We start from the raw sequence: 16,254 nt of genomic DNA on the forward strand, positions 1-16,254 counted from the left end.
GCTTATGAATCAAGCTACGGATATTAATTTCGGTAATGCTTATATCTCTGTATTCAAACATAGTCAGCTTTAGGTCGAACAAATCTTAATGCTCTATTTTTGCTATATCTATTTTCATCTATACAAAACAAATGTAGGGGATGTTGGAAGGGACTTTAAATAGGAGTTAGGTACTATCGCCTTCATTCATTGACAAGGCGCAGATTGCGCGGGGCGGTCCAGGGGCTGAGGGGGGCTCCGGGGGTGGAGAGGCACGCGGGGGAGGGAGCAGCCAGGTTCCAGAATCCAGATAGATTAGTACCTCCCCGGCCGCAGAATAATTCGTTTCAGAATCGCGTCCCAATATACATGTGAAGCGCATATTGTCATAACTAAAAATAACAGTTTTAATATTGTGCTGTGCTGTTGTGCTGTGCTAGTTCTGTGTCCTGGCATGCCCTGTGTCGGCTGACCTTCAGGTACTAGTACTGGAATTTCATTTTCTACTTCTATACTAAGTCTATTTACTTCTTTACTTCTATATTGTATAAGAACAATGAAAAATATAATGTATATGAATAATAGAGACCACGTTCCTAAAGAATAACTATTTAATGTAAGCCGTAATTATTTACAAGAATATTATAAAAATATTTTCCTATATATGTACGTATATTAATAAAAGTATATAGTTTTGAGTTGATCGCTCTAATTATGATGTAGGAAATTATTTATTTTAAACAATAATTATGGGTTTGACGTTGTAAAAAGATTTCAGGGTCATTTAATTGGAGGGTAGCGGAGGGTAGCGCGGGGGTAGTCCAGGGTAGCGGAGGGTAACGGGCGTGGGCGGCGCGCAGGCTTCTATATTGATCGAACGCTTTGCTAGCTACACGGTAAATATTGTGATAAGGTTATTTAAGATGATTATATATAACAGCAAGTCTTTGTTAATTTCATATACACATTCAGTTAAATTAACACTCCCCTGGGATACGGCTGAAAACGGTGTAATAAAAAAAAATCAATAAATATTAAAATAGATCAGTGTATGAATTTTTTTAACTATAAGAAAATTTAAACAAAAAAAGCGGAAAGTCAGAACATATAGAAGTTGAAGTTAAGAGTTCTTTAATGGTAGGGAAGCATCATAATAAATAAGTTGTATAGGATATGGCTGTGGCTTGAAATCCTCCCCCATTGACTGAGTTCCGATCAAACACGTCATCAACGTCTGAATTACAATTATCCGTAAAAATATAAAGTGTTTCCAGATAGTCTGTTATAGATACTCATAAAATTTAATGACCGAAAAACCCCGTTGAAAAATCATGCCAAGTTACGTACAACAGTCCCTTTAGAGAAATAACCATTGATTATGTTCATGTATTATAAAACGTTAAAATTAATAGATACTTTTTTTAAACTGTCTGTAAAAATAGATCTGTATATAAATAAGATGTATATGGAGGTATTTTTAGCTGTGGGAAACGGGTGAGATTAGGTAACGTATGTATTTGATACGTGGTGGGAACGGAGCCTGCCAGCGATATCTGAATGGGCGCTCAACAAGTTACAGACGCGCATGCTCACAGTTACATCTCAGGTTTTCAACATGGCCAGCATTACTCCCATATATTAAGGAAATCTTTTATCATTTTATACAACTGATTGATATTACCAAAAAGACGAATTTTGTTTTAAGCAATAAATAAATATATTAAAATAAAAGCCATGATCGTCATTCCTTCATTAAACGTTACATAATTTAGTATTATAGATACTTTTTTAAATCAATAATATATAATGTATTTTTTGCAATTAAATTAGATTGGCATTGATTGAAAACAGGGAGAAAATTTAAGACAAGTCCTTACCATTCCTAAGATAGATGACAGCTGTAGCGTTTAATGAAGAAATATTTTTTACATAACAATTAGAATAATGTTAAATTAAATTAATATACCAGCCAGTACTATCTTAATATAAATATATGACTGTGTATGTTAATATAATGACTATTATATACACAACGTACCCTTAGCAACGTTAAGCAATTTTTTTTAACGTAAGTTCGATTTGCCATCAACGGGATTGGGTTTTCAATTTATTGATTGGTTCTTCATAAAATAGTTCTGCTGTTTTTTATTCATATAAACGCCTTATAATTAGAAGAAATTTTTAAGGTTTTAAAATAAACCTTCTAGGCGGGCTTGAAAAAGAATTCCGAGCTAGCAACAAAGGAACGCAAATATAGCATCTAACTTAACGAATAATTTACTTCAACAATTTCACGAACCTTCACATAGATTTACGAACGTGTAATTTGAAATGCATAGTAACTTTTGCTGAATAATAACTTGCGTCATATTCCAAAATGCTAAGTGAATACCGAGGTGGAGTTTTAACTTTTCTGTAAATCGCACCAAGTGAAGACTGTCTTTACAGGTGGTATAGCGTGTAGTGTGGACGCATCATGCTGCAGCCAGTGAGGATGATGTTGGATGAAGATTCAGCTCAAGTCACTTAGAGCAGCCATCATGAAACACATCACCATGTTCCAGGCCGTCCTGATAACGGTCTTTATTATAACGATACATGGTAAGTTACAACAGTCAAATGAGAAAGACCTTAAAAAATACGGTCTCACTCAACCAGTGTTGTCTTTTAATAATTATTTATATATATATATATATATATATATATATATGTGTATGTGTGTGTGTGTGTGTGTGTGTGTGAGGGATGCAGTCCCAGTCAGTCAGATAATACACTAGGTGATTACAGCTAGGATTTACCACTTAAAGAAATGTTACAAATGGCAACTATAATTTAAAGTTAACCACCTACCTACCAGTCAAGTTTCCAGAGACTTCACTTAAGAGCACAATAAATATAATGGAATATGTTAATAACCAATTCCTTAGGACACGTTAAGGGTGAGGATGCAGTGCCACCCCAACGAACTCCCAATGGAACTGTTGAAGTACCGGACCCTCGTTCAGCCATCGGTCGCGTGCCTCCTTACCAGCCGCCTGCCATCGGGCTCCCGGGCCCCATGCAAGTCCCCGGCTTCCGACCCCACAACCCTCACACTCGAGTAGACGGCTGGCATCGTAAGTGCTCTTCGTATATGAGTGCTTACACAGTTATGAATAGTGAACGTTTATATTGCATCGAGATTAAAAACTCGGAATTCTAGTGTAGGAACTCCGATCTGTATGAATATGTAACACAAGTGTTAAGCTTGGAATTGGTGTTGGATTGAAGGAAATCTCAATTTAGTTTACGGAAGTTGTTGGTGCTCAATTTAATTTGGTGTGATAGTTGACGGGTTGTTGGATGTTTCACGTAATAATATTCTATATATTTATAGCAAATGGCCGCATTAGTTCCAAAGGATCCTACGTGATCGCCGATGACCTTGAAGATGACGATGACGGCGGATGTCACATATCATGCTCCAAAGAATTTTTTTCTTGTCAGGTTAGTATCATCTTTAGTAATATGTGAACTGCAATTTTTTTTGAATTAAGCGTTTTTTTTGTACCTTAACACGTGCAAGTGGAATCAGAAAATGTAGTTATTTTTACTTCTCCTGAGAATGTTAAAACTCCACTGATTAAATGACTGTGACATATCAGACATCATGCAAGTGCATACCAATGGAGAAGCGTTGCGATGGCAAAGTCGAATGTGTGGACGCTGAGGACGAGGCCGGCTGCACTCCGTCGTGCGACGAGCACGACAACCGAACCATCTGCCTCAACACCAGGGTGTGCATCGCGATCGAATGGATCTGTGACGGTGACAACGATTGCGACGATTTCTCCGATGAGACACATTGCGGTAAAGTAGAGCAGCCTATAGAAATCAACATATTAAATAATATTATAAAAAAAAATACACTAATAAAGGAGCCAAACGTTGTTTTTAATTCGAGACACTAAATTGTGTATCATATGTGGTCTAACTGTATAGTGTTTCATATGTGGTCTAACTGTATAGTTTTTTTTAAGCCAAACTTAATGACTGAAACACTGATGAGAATTAAAGGTGAGTCATAAACACTTACTGTTTATACAGGAGGTGTGACGAATTGTACTTCAGATCAGTTCCAATGTGGCAACGGACTGTGCATAGATAAAGACTGGGTCTGCGATGGTGCTGATGACTGTCGTGACAACTCCGACGAGATCCATTGCCCCAAAGGAAAGTGAGTACCGTTATTATGTAAAAATCCTCAATAACATTTTACACTCTGACAAAATCACTAAACATTGTGGGTGATTACCAAGTACGAAGTTAATGAAGTACTTCTTTCAACAAGGTGTGGTTTACATTCTCTCAACACATGACATCATTATCATTAATTGAACAAACAAAGCAAATAAACTCGTTGGATCTCATAGATTGCATATAATAGCTCGCTCCCCAGCTCTCATCTCGCTTCCTTGTCGAACTCAAATCCCCTTCGTCTAGGGCGACCTCTCAATTTTATTATGTGTTATGATAGATCGTATAACAACAGAGTGTAAACAAAAATAATTTCAAAAATAATGCTATAATCTGATGATAATGAGTGCTTATTGAAATCAGTCACTATCCTTTAACTTATATAAATTATCTTGTAATAAATTGTTTAAAAAATGCTTATTTTGTTTTTCTTTTGCATATGTAGAATGAGATTTTCAGACCGACTTCAACTAAACTAAATATAGAAACGGGTTAATACAAACATGAAACAATAATCATTTGACAGAATCACAATTGAGTGAAGATTTTGTTACAACCGCAACTTCAATGATAATTAATAGTTTAAAGATTATTTTTTTAAAGAAACGAGGATTCTTAAAATGCGATTGATAAAGCTCTTTGAGCTAACATTTTTTTCTTAATTAAGTTCTAAAAATGATAAAGGAATCAAAATTATGTACTGTGCGATGTATCAGTGAGAGATGATGCGTTGTTTACGAGTAGGTATAACAAGAGGTCGCTAGTCATTGAGATAGTGCAGGTTCAAGGCGCATGTGGAGAATCGATCTTTGAAATAATGATATATTTTAAATACAATTTACCTATTCTGTTTCAAAAAACTAAGAAACAAAGTCTTCATTACTGTTATAAACGGTAATATTTTAAACGGAATTTCCTTAAAAAGTGTATGAAATACTAGCTGTACCCGTGACTTTTTCCGAGAGGAACAATTCTTCATATTAATAAAAATACGTATTTCTAAAAGTTTTTTTAAAGTTATTTACGTTGCTCTATATGACAACAGCTATCTAGTAAGTCCAGCGGTTTCAAATATAAGCTGGAATAGACAGACAGACTGATTGCAAAAACAAATTATTCCCATATATTTAATGTATATTGAAATTTGTATTTCGGCAAAAATATTTTATTTTCCAGCAGCAAAAGTACTACAATTCAAGCTTGTCCAATATTAAAATTGTTTTAAATAATTTATTATGTTTCGATACCTGAAGTCTTTGAGATAAGAAACGATATATTTTCTACCTCGCCGTATGTTACGGTCTCTTTATAATCTGAATATTAAATAAAATTTATATTTTTCTTGAATTATCCTCTAGTATGATAATGTTAAATGTGATCTTTTCACAACATTTAATTAAACGATGTAAAAAATACCATTACACTATCTGATTATTATTGCGAAGATGCCGAGACAACCAGTTCACCTGTCTGACGGGAGAGTGTCTGGCGCTTCACTGGCGCTGCGATAAGGAAGCTGACTGTCCTGATAACTCGGACGAATCCGAATGTCGTAAGAGATAATGAAATATTAATAAGAATAGTGCTAACAAAATACGATTTTTGAAGGGTGTTTAACCTCAACTTGATTAAACTTAGCTCGTCGTTTACAGGTTTAGTATATTATCAGTTAATTATGATGTACTATGTATGTATGTATGTGTTTTGATGTAAACAATTTGCATTCGTTAGCCGTGGAACTGTTACAATGCGGCGAGAATGAGATCCAGTGTAACAACAAGAAGTGTGTGAGAAAAGATTTCCAATGTGACGGCGACAACGACTGCGGCGATTGGACCGACGAGGACTCCTGTCCCGTTCTGCCCGGAAGTTGCAGTTCGTCTGAATACAAGTCAGTACATCAATATGGGATATCGTTTTGGAATTCATTAATAAAATTTAATACTAATATCCACTGGTAAACAAGTTATGGAAACCCATTCAGAAATATATTTGATTAGTGCCAAATTGGAAAATACTTAGATAGCATTTATTTTCTCAAGAATTATTAAATTAATTTTTCTTGCAACGCATCAGATGCAAGGATGGTAAGTGCATCCCGGAGCGTTGGAAATGCGATGCGGAGCGCGACTGTGAGGACGGTGATGATGAAGTGAGCTGTGAACCGCACGGAGTCAGGAACTGCACCGTCGACGAGTACACTTGCATTGATAGGCGATGTATATCGGTATGATATTGAATATCAAGAGATATTATAAAGTCTAAGTATTTAAAATTTTGAATTGTCAATTGTAACGAGAGTCTAATGTGATTCTAAAAGCTCTGCTGATTATCGTGGATGTTTTTTAGAAAACTTGGCTCTGCGATGGACTTAGGGATTGCAGCAATGGAGAAGATGAATTAAACTGTGAAGTATTTTGTGAGAAGGATCAATACATGTGTAAATCAATTAAAAGCGACGCATTCAGAAACTGCGTAAATAGGAAACACGTGTGTGATGGTATGAAGGACTGTCCTCAAGGAGACGACGAAGAGAAATGTCCCACAAAAAGAAAGTGCCGGCCAGATGACAAATGTGAACGACAATGCATTACAACCTTCGATGGTTTCCCAGCTTGCGCATGTCCTATTGGTTATTTGTTGGATAATAACGGTTATAGGTGCGGTCAACATATTGATATGACATTGTTGGACCCAACATCTTTGTGTTTATATTAAAATTTCTTAAAATTTATTTGCAGCTGCCAGGATATAGACGAGTGCATGTACGAACAAGACCCAGTTTGCTCACAAACCTGTTCAAATACCCTCGGCAGTTACATGTGTGGATGCATGACTGGTTATGTGCTGAGACCTGATGCCCGGTCTTGTAAGGCTACCGGGGAGTCACCCACTTTATTGTTTTCTAATGGTGTTGGAATACGACAGGTTTGATTATTTAAAAATACAAGACATCTTATTGATTTCTTTATAAAACAGTAAGGCTAGAGGTTTCATATATTTATTAGGTCTGGCTAACTGGAGAAAACTACATGTCAATTTTAAAAGGCTTACACAAAGCTATGGCTCTAGACTATCATTACAAGAAAAACCTCGTATTTTGGACTGAAAATAACATGAGAGTGATAAGAGTTGCGCCGTTGGATAGTAATAATATGACGGGTAAGTTGACATCTTAACAATCGTTAAGATAATCGTTAACAAACGTTACCAAATTTTGGTTGGTGGTTTTTTAGTATGGAAAAGTTTTAATTTTTATGCTTTTTCCAGATGTGGTTAGGTGGGGTATAGAAACACCAGGTGGTTTAGCCGTGGACTGGATCCATGATCTTCTCTTCTGGACAGACTCTGGCACAAGACGAGTGGAGGTGGCCACGCTGGACGGCTCCCAGCGAGCAGTTCTAGCCGCTAGTGACGTCGACAAGCCACGAGCTATAGCTGTTCATCCCGGAGATGCTCTCGTCTTTTGGACTGATTGGGGTAAGGATTGTTTTAATATACACGTAAAGTTGCTCTGTTGCCAACTTAAGGAAGAAGAAAAGAACTCAATTACAAATAATAAAATATATACACTATATACACTGTGTTTTATTAAGTTCTTGTATATATTTACATAATGACTGATTACTTATTCAATTATGAGTTCTAGGTTTTTCGCGAGTTTTATTCATTTAAATGAAACCAATATTTTTCGGATAAACTACGTCGCCTATATACGATAATCTCGTCTGCCCGTGATCATGGTTGCTGAAAAGTAACCTAAACGTCGGGAGTATGTAGTTCTTTACAAAAATAAATCACGCGTAGCTTATTCGAAAAATATTAGTTTCATTTAAATACTTATTCAATTATTACTTATTTTAAAATCTCATAATATAAGTTTTCTTTTAGGACCTAATCCAAAAATAGAACGTGCAAATATGGACGGTGATAATCGCAAGAGCATTATAGTCCATAACATATTTTGGCCCAACGGCTTGACTATTGATTATACTGAATCCACCATTTATTGGGCCGATGCTAAGCATCATGTTATTGAAAAAGCATCCTTCAACGGTTTGGACAGGAAGCGCGTAAGCACATATCTATACAGTTATTAAAATACCAACCAAAAATGTAATTAAAAGTACTCGTAAGGAATGTCGCACAATTTTATAGATATTAATTTAATCCTACTTTTTAACTATAGAAATCTCTGACTTTATTATACAGATTATAAACAAGGGCTTACCTCATCCATTTGCGTTAACATTGTTTGAGGACGCCATATACTGGACCGACTGGCACACGAAGAGTATTTCAACTGTCAATAAGAAAACTGGCATGGGCATGCAGACTGTCCATGCGAGTTTATATGTCCCCATGGATATACAGAGGTAGGAAGAATAATCAAAACATTCCATACTTTGAACAAATAATTTGCAAGTAGTAATAAGTCATAAAAATATACATATACAAAATTTGTGTTTGTATGAAAATAAAATATGGTGCTCTACTTGTAGCTTCCACCCACTCCGTCAGCGCTCGTATAAGAATCGTTGCGTCAACAATGGCGGCTGTTCTCACATGTGCCTCCCAGCGTCGTCTGAACGAACGTGTCGCTGCCCTGTAGGGTTCAACCTTAATTCGGACGGGTAAAATAAACTTAATTTTTTCTTAAGGCAACTACCTAATATGCTTAACTTTGAAGAATCTTCTTTGAGCCTGTCATTGGTACTGAGAAATTAAAAGTGACTAAAAAAATTTTTGTAGAATTGTATTAAATGTGTTCTTTTTCAGACGAACCTGTGAAGAAACTCCAGAGAAGTTACTTCTCTATGCTCATCGGAAGGATATACGACTTAAGCAATTAAATCCACGAAAGCACATGGACTCCTTGGATATGGTAATACTGTTTTTTTTTTTTATTTAAAATTTTATATTTGAATATACATACATATTTAGATTTTTATTTCTTTAGGTTATACCAGTTGAAAATATTAAGTCCGCTGTAGCTCTAGACTGGGATCACAACAGCAATTCTATATTTTGGACTGATGTAGAAAAGGACACGATTAATAAAGCCTTCTTGAATGGTTCTCATCAAACTATTATTGTTGGCTCAAACTTAAGTAAGTAGACAAAATATCATAATTACTTCCATAGCTTAAGTGGTAGGAATATATTTATGATGATATATTTTCTACCAGTATCCCCAGCCGGACTTGCTTATGATTGGCTAACAAATAAATTGTATTGGACCGACGCCGGCACTAACAGGATTGAAGTAGCAAATGCAAATGGTAGCATGCGGACCCTGTTGGCTTGGGAAAATATTGACAAACCTAGAGACATAGTGCTTGATCCTATCGGTAAGTCCGGTAAGAATAAAACTTATTAAAAAAACGGTAAGAAAACTCACTAACATTTTGGCTTAGGTGGTATAATGTATTGGTCCGATTGGGGCTCTTCGCCCTGCATTGAGCGCGCAGATATGGATGGTGGCAATAGACAACGTCTCATCTTTGGTGACATGACGTGGCCGAATGGCCTTGCGCTTGATTTACCAAACAAACGCATATATTGGACCGATGGTGGTAATCGTACCATTGAATATGCTAATCTAGATGGCACTGGTCGTACTGTTTTAATAGGTACTACTCACTTAAGGTTTTGTAAGAATTGTAGATATTAAAGAAACAATATTAATAGCAAATTGCTTTACTACATTTCATGAAGGTCAAGATCTAACACATCCTTTTGGGCTTGATTTATACGGTGATGAGGTATTTTGGACCGACTGGAACACCCAGTCCATCCAAGCCGCAAACAAGTATACTGGAAAACAAAGGAGAACATTGGGAGCTGGTGTCGAAGGGCTTATGGATGTGAGAGTATTTCACAAGGAACGGATGAGCAGTAGAAATCCGTAAGCAAAAAAAAAAACTAAATGCTGTAAAACAAAATTCAATTCATGACTTCAAATTCAATAAATTTTGTTTATTAACAGCTGCAGTAATAATAACGGAGGCTGTTCACACTTATGTTTATTAAAACCAATGGGGCGGAGTTGCGCTTGTCCTATTGGTATTAAATTAAGCGTAAGTAATAGTACATTGTCAGCAACACACATAGTTTTCCGATTTGCTACATTATTTTCATAATATTGTTTCTTGCAGAATGATGGCAGAATTTGTACGAATGGACCAATCAACTTCTTAATCTTTGCTCATCGCGTTGATATACGTATTGTGTCTTTAGATGTACCGTACCTTGTCGATGTTGTTCTACCGTTACCTGCTCTAAAGAACGCTCTTGGAGTTGACGTTGATCAGAGAACTGGTAAAAATAATAGGAAATATAAATACTTTCTACTTATGTACAAAAAAAATAATAATGCGGCTCATATTTTTTAGGACTTATATATTGGACTGACACCGGGGAACGAAAAATAAAACGGGCTAACAAAGAAGGTCATCAAAATGAAACTATCATTGGACGAGGTCTTCATACTGCTGATGGAATAGCTATTGATTCAGCCGGGCGAAAGGTGACACATATACACATTCAATGTGCTTTAGAACTCAATACAAAAACAATTTTAGCTAACTGTACAAAATTTTTTAAACAGATTTATTGGACTGACGGTGGAAGAAATAGCATCGAAGTTGCAGAACTTAACGGCACAAATAGAAAAGTTCTTGTGTGGACTGGGTTAGGTAAATATATGAAATGGTTATTAGCTAAAGCTTAATAATTATAGAGAGATTATAAACATGTACTTTACAGATTCTCCGCGAGCTATAGCATTGCATTACGATTACGGCTTTATGTTTTGGTCTGATTGGGGAACTTCAGCGAAAATCGAGAGAGCTGACATGGACGGGAAAAACAGGTGATAATTTTTAAAACGCATTTTTATTTCACTGTCTAAAAGTTGAAGAGTTTTAAAGTTCATTTATTTATATTTTAGACGAATTATTGTCGATAACAACATCAAGTGGCCGAACGGACTAGCCATCGACAGAATTGAAAGTCGCCTGTACTGGAATGACGCCAAGGTTTTGACAATAGAAAGCTCAAACTTTAATGGACACGACCGTCGCACTCTTCTCACTCAGGTTCCTTATCCGTACGGCATCGTGATCGTCGGACAACACATTTATTGGACTGATTGGAAGACAAAAGCATTGCATAGAGCAGACAAGTCCAATGGAAGAGAACAATTGAAGATAAGGGAAAATCTTGAAGGACTTATGGACATAAGAGCTATACAGGTTAAATGTTTGGAAGTTTTTAAACTTTAATAACTTCTAAAATGTGTAAGAGAGTTTTTTAAATGATTTATTTTATTTCAGGGCGATCACATTTTAGAAAACGCTTGTGGAAAAAATAATGGTGGTTGTTCTCACCTCTGTTTACGCTCGCCCCAAGGTTACACGTGTGCGTGTCCGACAGGATTATTATTTAAGAATGAGTCGGAACTTAATCCTAAAACATGTAAGAAACATCCCGATAATTTCCTTGTATTCGCCGCCAGAGGAAGTATTGCATTGATATCACTAGATACTCCTGAGCAGTGGGATATTACGTTGCCAGTCAAGGATATACAAAACTCAGTTGCCGTGGATTATCATTGGGAACGGAAATTGATATTCTTCACGGATGTCTATCATAATGAGATACGGTTAGAAAAAATGTTTTTGATGTAGATTTATTTTACTATTTAGTGTAGTAAATTGATATTAAATAATATACATAATATTTTAGATCAATAGACATGGAAAACATGAGCGATTCCAGAGTCATCGTGAACACTGGCCTTGACACACCTAATGGATTGGGAGTGGACTGGATTGCGAATAACATCTACTGGACCGATAATGACTTCAAGGTTGGTAATCACCAAATAAAATACCACTTAAACCTTTGTAAAGATAAAAATTATTTATAATAAAAATCTTGTAGGTCGTGGAAGTAGCAAGACTTGATGGTTCATCAAGAAAAACTCTTATTACTGGCCTTACGGAACCTAGAGCTTTGGCTTTATTCCCTGCTAAGGGGTAAGTTAACTTTTATATCATATATTAATGCACACAATTTGTTCAAGATCTTGAACAGATAAGAAGATCTGGTGATCATTTTATTCTAGCTTCCTATACTGGAGTGACTGGGGTGAGAGTCCTAACATTGAAAGAGCTTCTTTGGATGGTAGTCAAAGAAGAATTATAGTGAATCATGACTTAGGCTTTCCCAACGGCATAACAATTGATTATAAAGACAGGCGACTTTACTGGACAGATGCTCTAAAAGACAGAATTGACACGTCTGATTTGAACGGCCAGCATAGGGTTCAACTTATACCTGAAGCTAAGAATCCATTTGGAATGACTCAGGTAAATTATGAAATTTTTTTCATTAATTAAGTTTCAGAATTTAGAACATAGCCTTAACAAAATATGACTGAAAACGAGTATACAAATAAAACATGAACTTTTTTTTAGTTTAATAACTACATTTATTGGACCGATTGGTATAAAAAATCAGTGATGAGAGCAGATAAGAGAACTGGTAAAAACGTGACGGCAATACGAACAGATTTAGAGATGGTCATGGAAATTAAAGCTGTGTCTTCTGAGAAACAACACGGTTGGAACCCATGCAAGGAAGATAACGGAGGATGCTCACATTTGTGTTTGTTTAGAGGACATGATTACGTTTGCGCTTGTCCAGATGCTTTTGATGACAAAGTTTGCTCAACGAGTAGGTCATGTTAATATCATCTTACTGAAATTATTTTGTAGTAGTCTGTAACGTTTCACTCTTTTCTTTTAAGCTCCAAAACTCCGCGTTGATTTACGAATGCCAGCACACTACCCTTCATTCTACGACTACATGGACATCGAGATCGGTAACAAAATTGCAATGCATCCCACAACAGCGCCATCCACTAATATCGGAAGTATTGTAATTGGAGTGGCAGTTGCAGTTTTTATAATTCTTGCGATATTAACAACTGCTTTTGTATGCTGTAAGTACGAAGCTCTTTAAGGTGGGTATGAATCAGATTTAAATATGTATGTATGGGAACTGTTTCTTTTCTTAATAGTTAAAATGCGACGCAATCGAGACGGTGAGATAAAGGAAAACTACCGCGAGTCAAGCGGACACATTTCCTTCCATAATCCCAACTACAGCTGTGCTACGATGGTAGGAGAACCCGCGGAGAGAAGGCAGAATAGGTTCCAGGGTATATTCAAATACGATAAAAGTCAGGTTAGTTTTTATTTGTTTACCAATATTCATGCAACGGCTCCATGAGGGCACGATTTGATGATTATGTCGTTTAAGGGGCGTGTAACTAACGTGTACATGCCGGAGGGCACGAGCCTACTACCACCAGCGCCTCCTCCACCCCCACACCGAGTCCCTCCACGACCAGCAAACGATGACTTCGAACCTGTCACTCTACACCCATTCGCTTGAAGGACTATGAAGTATCCACGACACGCTACTATACGACGCAATTTAGACGATACGCGGCTTTGTTTGATTTAGTATAATCAAATAAAGTCACTTTCGTCTCATAGTTATTGATTAGAGCTGGTAGCTAGCGGTAGAAGCATTTGTAGGGTAGATAAACATCTACTGTTGTTAAAAATGACCGGACATACAGTATTGTAAGACGGTAGGTATATATCATACAGAAGGTTACCAACATGTACTTTATTTGTATTTTAATAATGATCGCAAGATTTCCAGTCTTTAGAGGCTAGTTTAATATCATTTTTGAATTTTACACTTATTTCCGTTTCTATTTAATACAATAAGTTTATAAATATCACTGAATGTACGATTGTGATAATTTGTTTTTATCTTTTATTATATATCATGAGTTTAAAATAACTTTTGTCATGCAAAGTTGTAAGTCAATTTTATAAGAGATATATACATATAGTTTAAAATAAATATGCATGTACAAAGTACGCGAAACATCCTTGGCCTAAACGAGTAAAACTTAAAGCGTCTTAAGTTGATTCAGATCAATATAACAGTGGAAATGCAAAGCCGATAACATTTATATAAAAAATAACGTGTAAATAGATATCGTAAAAAAATATTATGAATGTCCCAGTAAAGTAGAAAACGGTAATTATTATAAGGATGTCGTATTAACTAATCCTTAGACGAAATACTGTACCTACATGTGTCACCAGCTAGGTCTCGCTTCCTTTGTTACAGAGATGAGGTAATATCTAAGAATTTCTAGTATAGTATTCTAGTTCATTTAATGATAATAAATTATCACATATAAATAACGTAGGATGTAAGGAAATGTTTGTATTATTTTTGTATCTGTCGTCTTTACTGGCTTTCCCGAGGCTCAGGGGAAAACAGCGAAGCCGACTGTTGTTGGCACAATGTTATGAACACTTTGTAACAGTAATATTACGTAGGTGTAAGGGTACGGGCGACAACTTATTATGATTTATATACCTTAATCATTTACCACCGCGATGAACCATGTCCCTCGTTTGTTTCCGACACAGTACTGTCTTATTGTTAGTATTAATTCACCACGGTAATATGGTGACAATAATATATCAATATAAATAAATTAGTTCTAATCGCGACGTCTCGTCTGACCGATTTGTTAAATTAATTTTATCATGTAATAACGTGAATATCTATTTTGTTCGAGTAACGGAATTTTTATGATGGAAATATAACTCATATCAACATCATCGGTTAAGACTTAAGATCTATATTTAAAGTATAATTATTGTGTTATACAGCGTGTAGGAATAGTATCGATGGGTGGCGGGTCCTGTCCGATTTTGTCACGACCGCCACCTTGTTATCCGATGGCTCGATATTATTTCTTTCGACCGTCATTGTGTTACGTCTCTTTTTTTGGACACAGTCATATTCCCGCCACTAGCGTGCACGTCACAGGGTGTTTTAATCTAAGGTAGAGTTGCGACGTCAGTTAACAGTCACTGACATGCTTCTACTCTGCGTTTTTATAAGCACAACATTTTTATTATAGGTATATATATATATATATGTATTGTTTTGTCGACCTCAGTCGACACCATAAGGATAACAATAGTTTATACGTGTTTATATATTATAGTATAATATTCAGAACTTCGGTTCTATAGTCGTAATATACACACAGATTCCTTCAGCTACTTGTAAGTACCGTATTGTTCTTTAAAAGAATACTAAATCGTAACTTGCATATAATGTATGTTGTTTCGTTCTGAGATGTTTATAGTACGCTTCACTGGATCCCGCGATGTGTGATTCGTCTTGCAACGCGTTACGCGACCCGTCCTTTATTGCTTTTCTAAACGAATCTATTCATTCGTCGCGATCGCCGGAAGCCATATCTAAGGGATTCCTTCTCCTATAAAACGTCTACTATTTATACTATAGAATATTTTGAACCCAGGACGCTGGTAAGTTTATGTGTAGATATTATTTCTCGTACACGGAGCCCTTAGATCTGGCCGAGTCGAGGGTGTGGTTTTATATGATGTTTGGCAATCATTTCTCAAGACAGACATAAAATTGAGATTACTTTCCCTTTTCGATTATTTTATATAGATTAAGGGGGAGAGTCAGTGCTGTGATACAGATGTTTTGTGGCTAACGAGTGGGTTATAAGTGAGTTTAAATATATATATTATATATGTATAATATAATTTAAATTTATTTATTTCATAAGTCCGTTTAGTAACAGGTGCTAGAAACGCACACGTTATTTGGTAGCGTAAATATATTTTTCAATATTTAATTTTATATACAGTGCCAAATTCGTTATTATTATTTAGTTCGTTTAGCGTAATATTAAAGTTAAAATAATTCAAACAGCTTTCACACCTTTGGCCTCCTCAACGAGGTGTCAAAACTGTTTACGAAGTTTATTACTGTACTGAAATTTAAAATAGAAATTATTCAAGTATAGATGCGTTTTATTTTATATCCGATTCCTCTCACGGCTTCTCCATTGTTGGCTTCCGTCTAGTATGAAGCAGGATTTGAACCAGGGAC

The 16,254-nt window shown here is 36.0% G+C and overlaps 1 protein-coding gene across 2 annotated transcripts; it reads left to right on the forward strand.

The window, feature by feature from the left end:
- Positions 1–301: 301 nt before the first annotated feature.
- LOC116766457 (low-density lipoprotein receptor-related protein 4) lies at positions 302–16,165 on the forward strand. Of its 2 annotated transcripts, none has more exons than XM_032656298.2 (35): positions 302–458; positions 2,428–2,580; positions 2,907–3,095; positions 3,356–3,465; positions 3,624–3,828; positions 4,066–4,195; positions 5,661–5,767; positions 5,947–6,106; positions 6,292–6,442; positions 6,565–6,875; positions 6,957–7,143; positions 7,224–7,377; positions 7,486–7,695; positions 8,107–8,288; positions 8,428–8,591; positions 8,718–8,849; positions 8,995–9,100; positions 9,176–9,326; positions 9,405–9,566; positions 9,633–9,848; positions 9,934–10,123; positions 10,205–10,295; positions 10,374–10,536; positions 10,611–10,744; positions 10,826–10,913; positions 10,984–11,089; positions 11,168–11,471; positions 11,553–11,881; positions 11,965–12,088; positions 12,163–12,257; positions 12,347–12,590; positions 12,699–12,957; positions 13,031–13,225; positions 13,304–13,470; positions 13,546–16,165. In XM_032656298.2, the coding sequence occupies exons 2-35, from the start codon at positions 2,484–2,486 to the stop codon at positions 13,678–13,680; spliced, it is 5,748 nt and encodes a 1,915-aa protein (XP_032512189.2). In that variant the 5' UTR covers positions 302–458; positions 2,428–2,483; the 3' UTR covers positions 13,681–16,165. The 2 variants fall into 2 exon arrangements, with proteins under 2 accessions (XP_032512189.2, XP_061378692.1); XM_061522708.1 differs by lacking the exon at positions 302–458 and adding an exon at positions 773–875.
- Positions 16,166–16,254: the final 89 nt, after the last annotated feature.

This window comes from Danaus plexippus, chromosome 15, assembly GCF_018135715.1.
Source record: "Danaus plexippus chromosome 15, MEX_DaPlex, whole genome shotgun sequence".
Lineage (NCBI taxonomy): Eukaryota > Metazoa > Arthropoda > Insecta > Lepidoptera > Nymphalidae > Danaus > Danaus plexippus.

Excerpts from the sequence above, each read along its gene's own strand:
- LOC116766457 (XM_032656298.2), top strand. The coding sequence starts at position 2,484 with ATGAAGATTCAGCTCAAGTCACTTAGAGCAGCCATCATGAAACACATC. Across the intron at positions 11,882-11,964 it reads GTCTATCATAATGAGATACG|ATCAATAGACATGGAAAACA; the intron begins GTTAGAAAAAAT and ends ATAATATTTTAG. Across the intron at positions 12,591-12,698 it reads ATCCATTTGGAATGACTCAG|TTTAATAACTACATTTATTG; the intron begins GTAAATTATGAA and ends ACTTTTTTTTAG.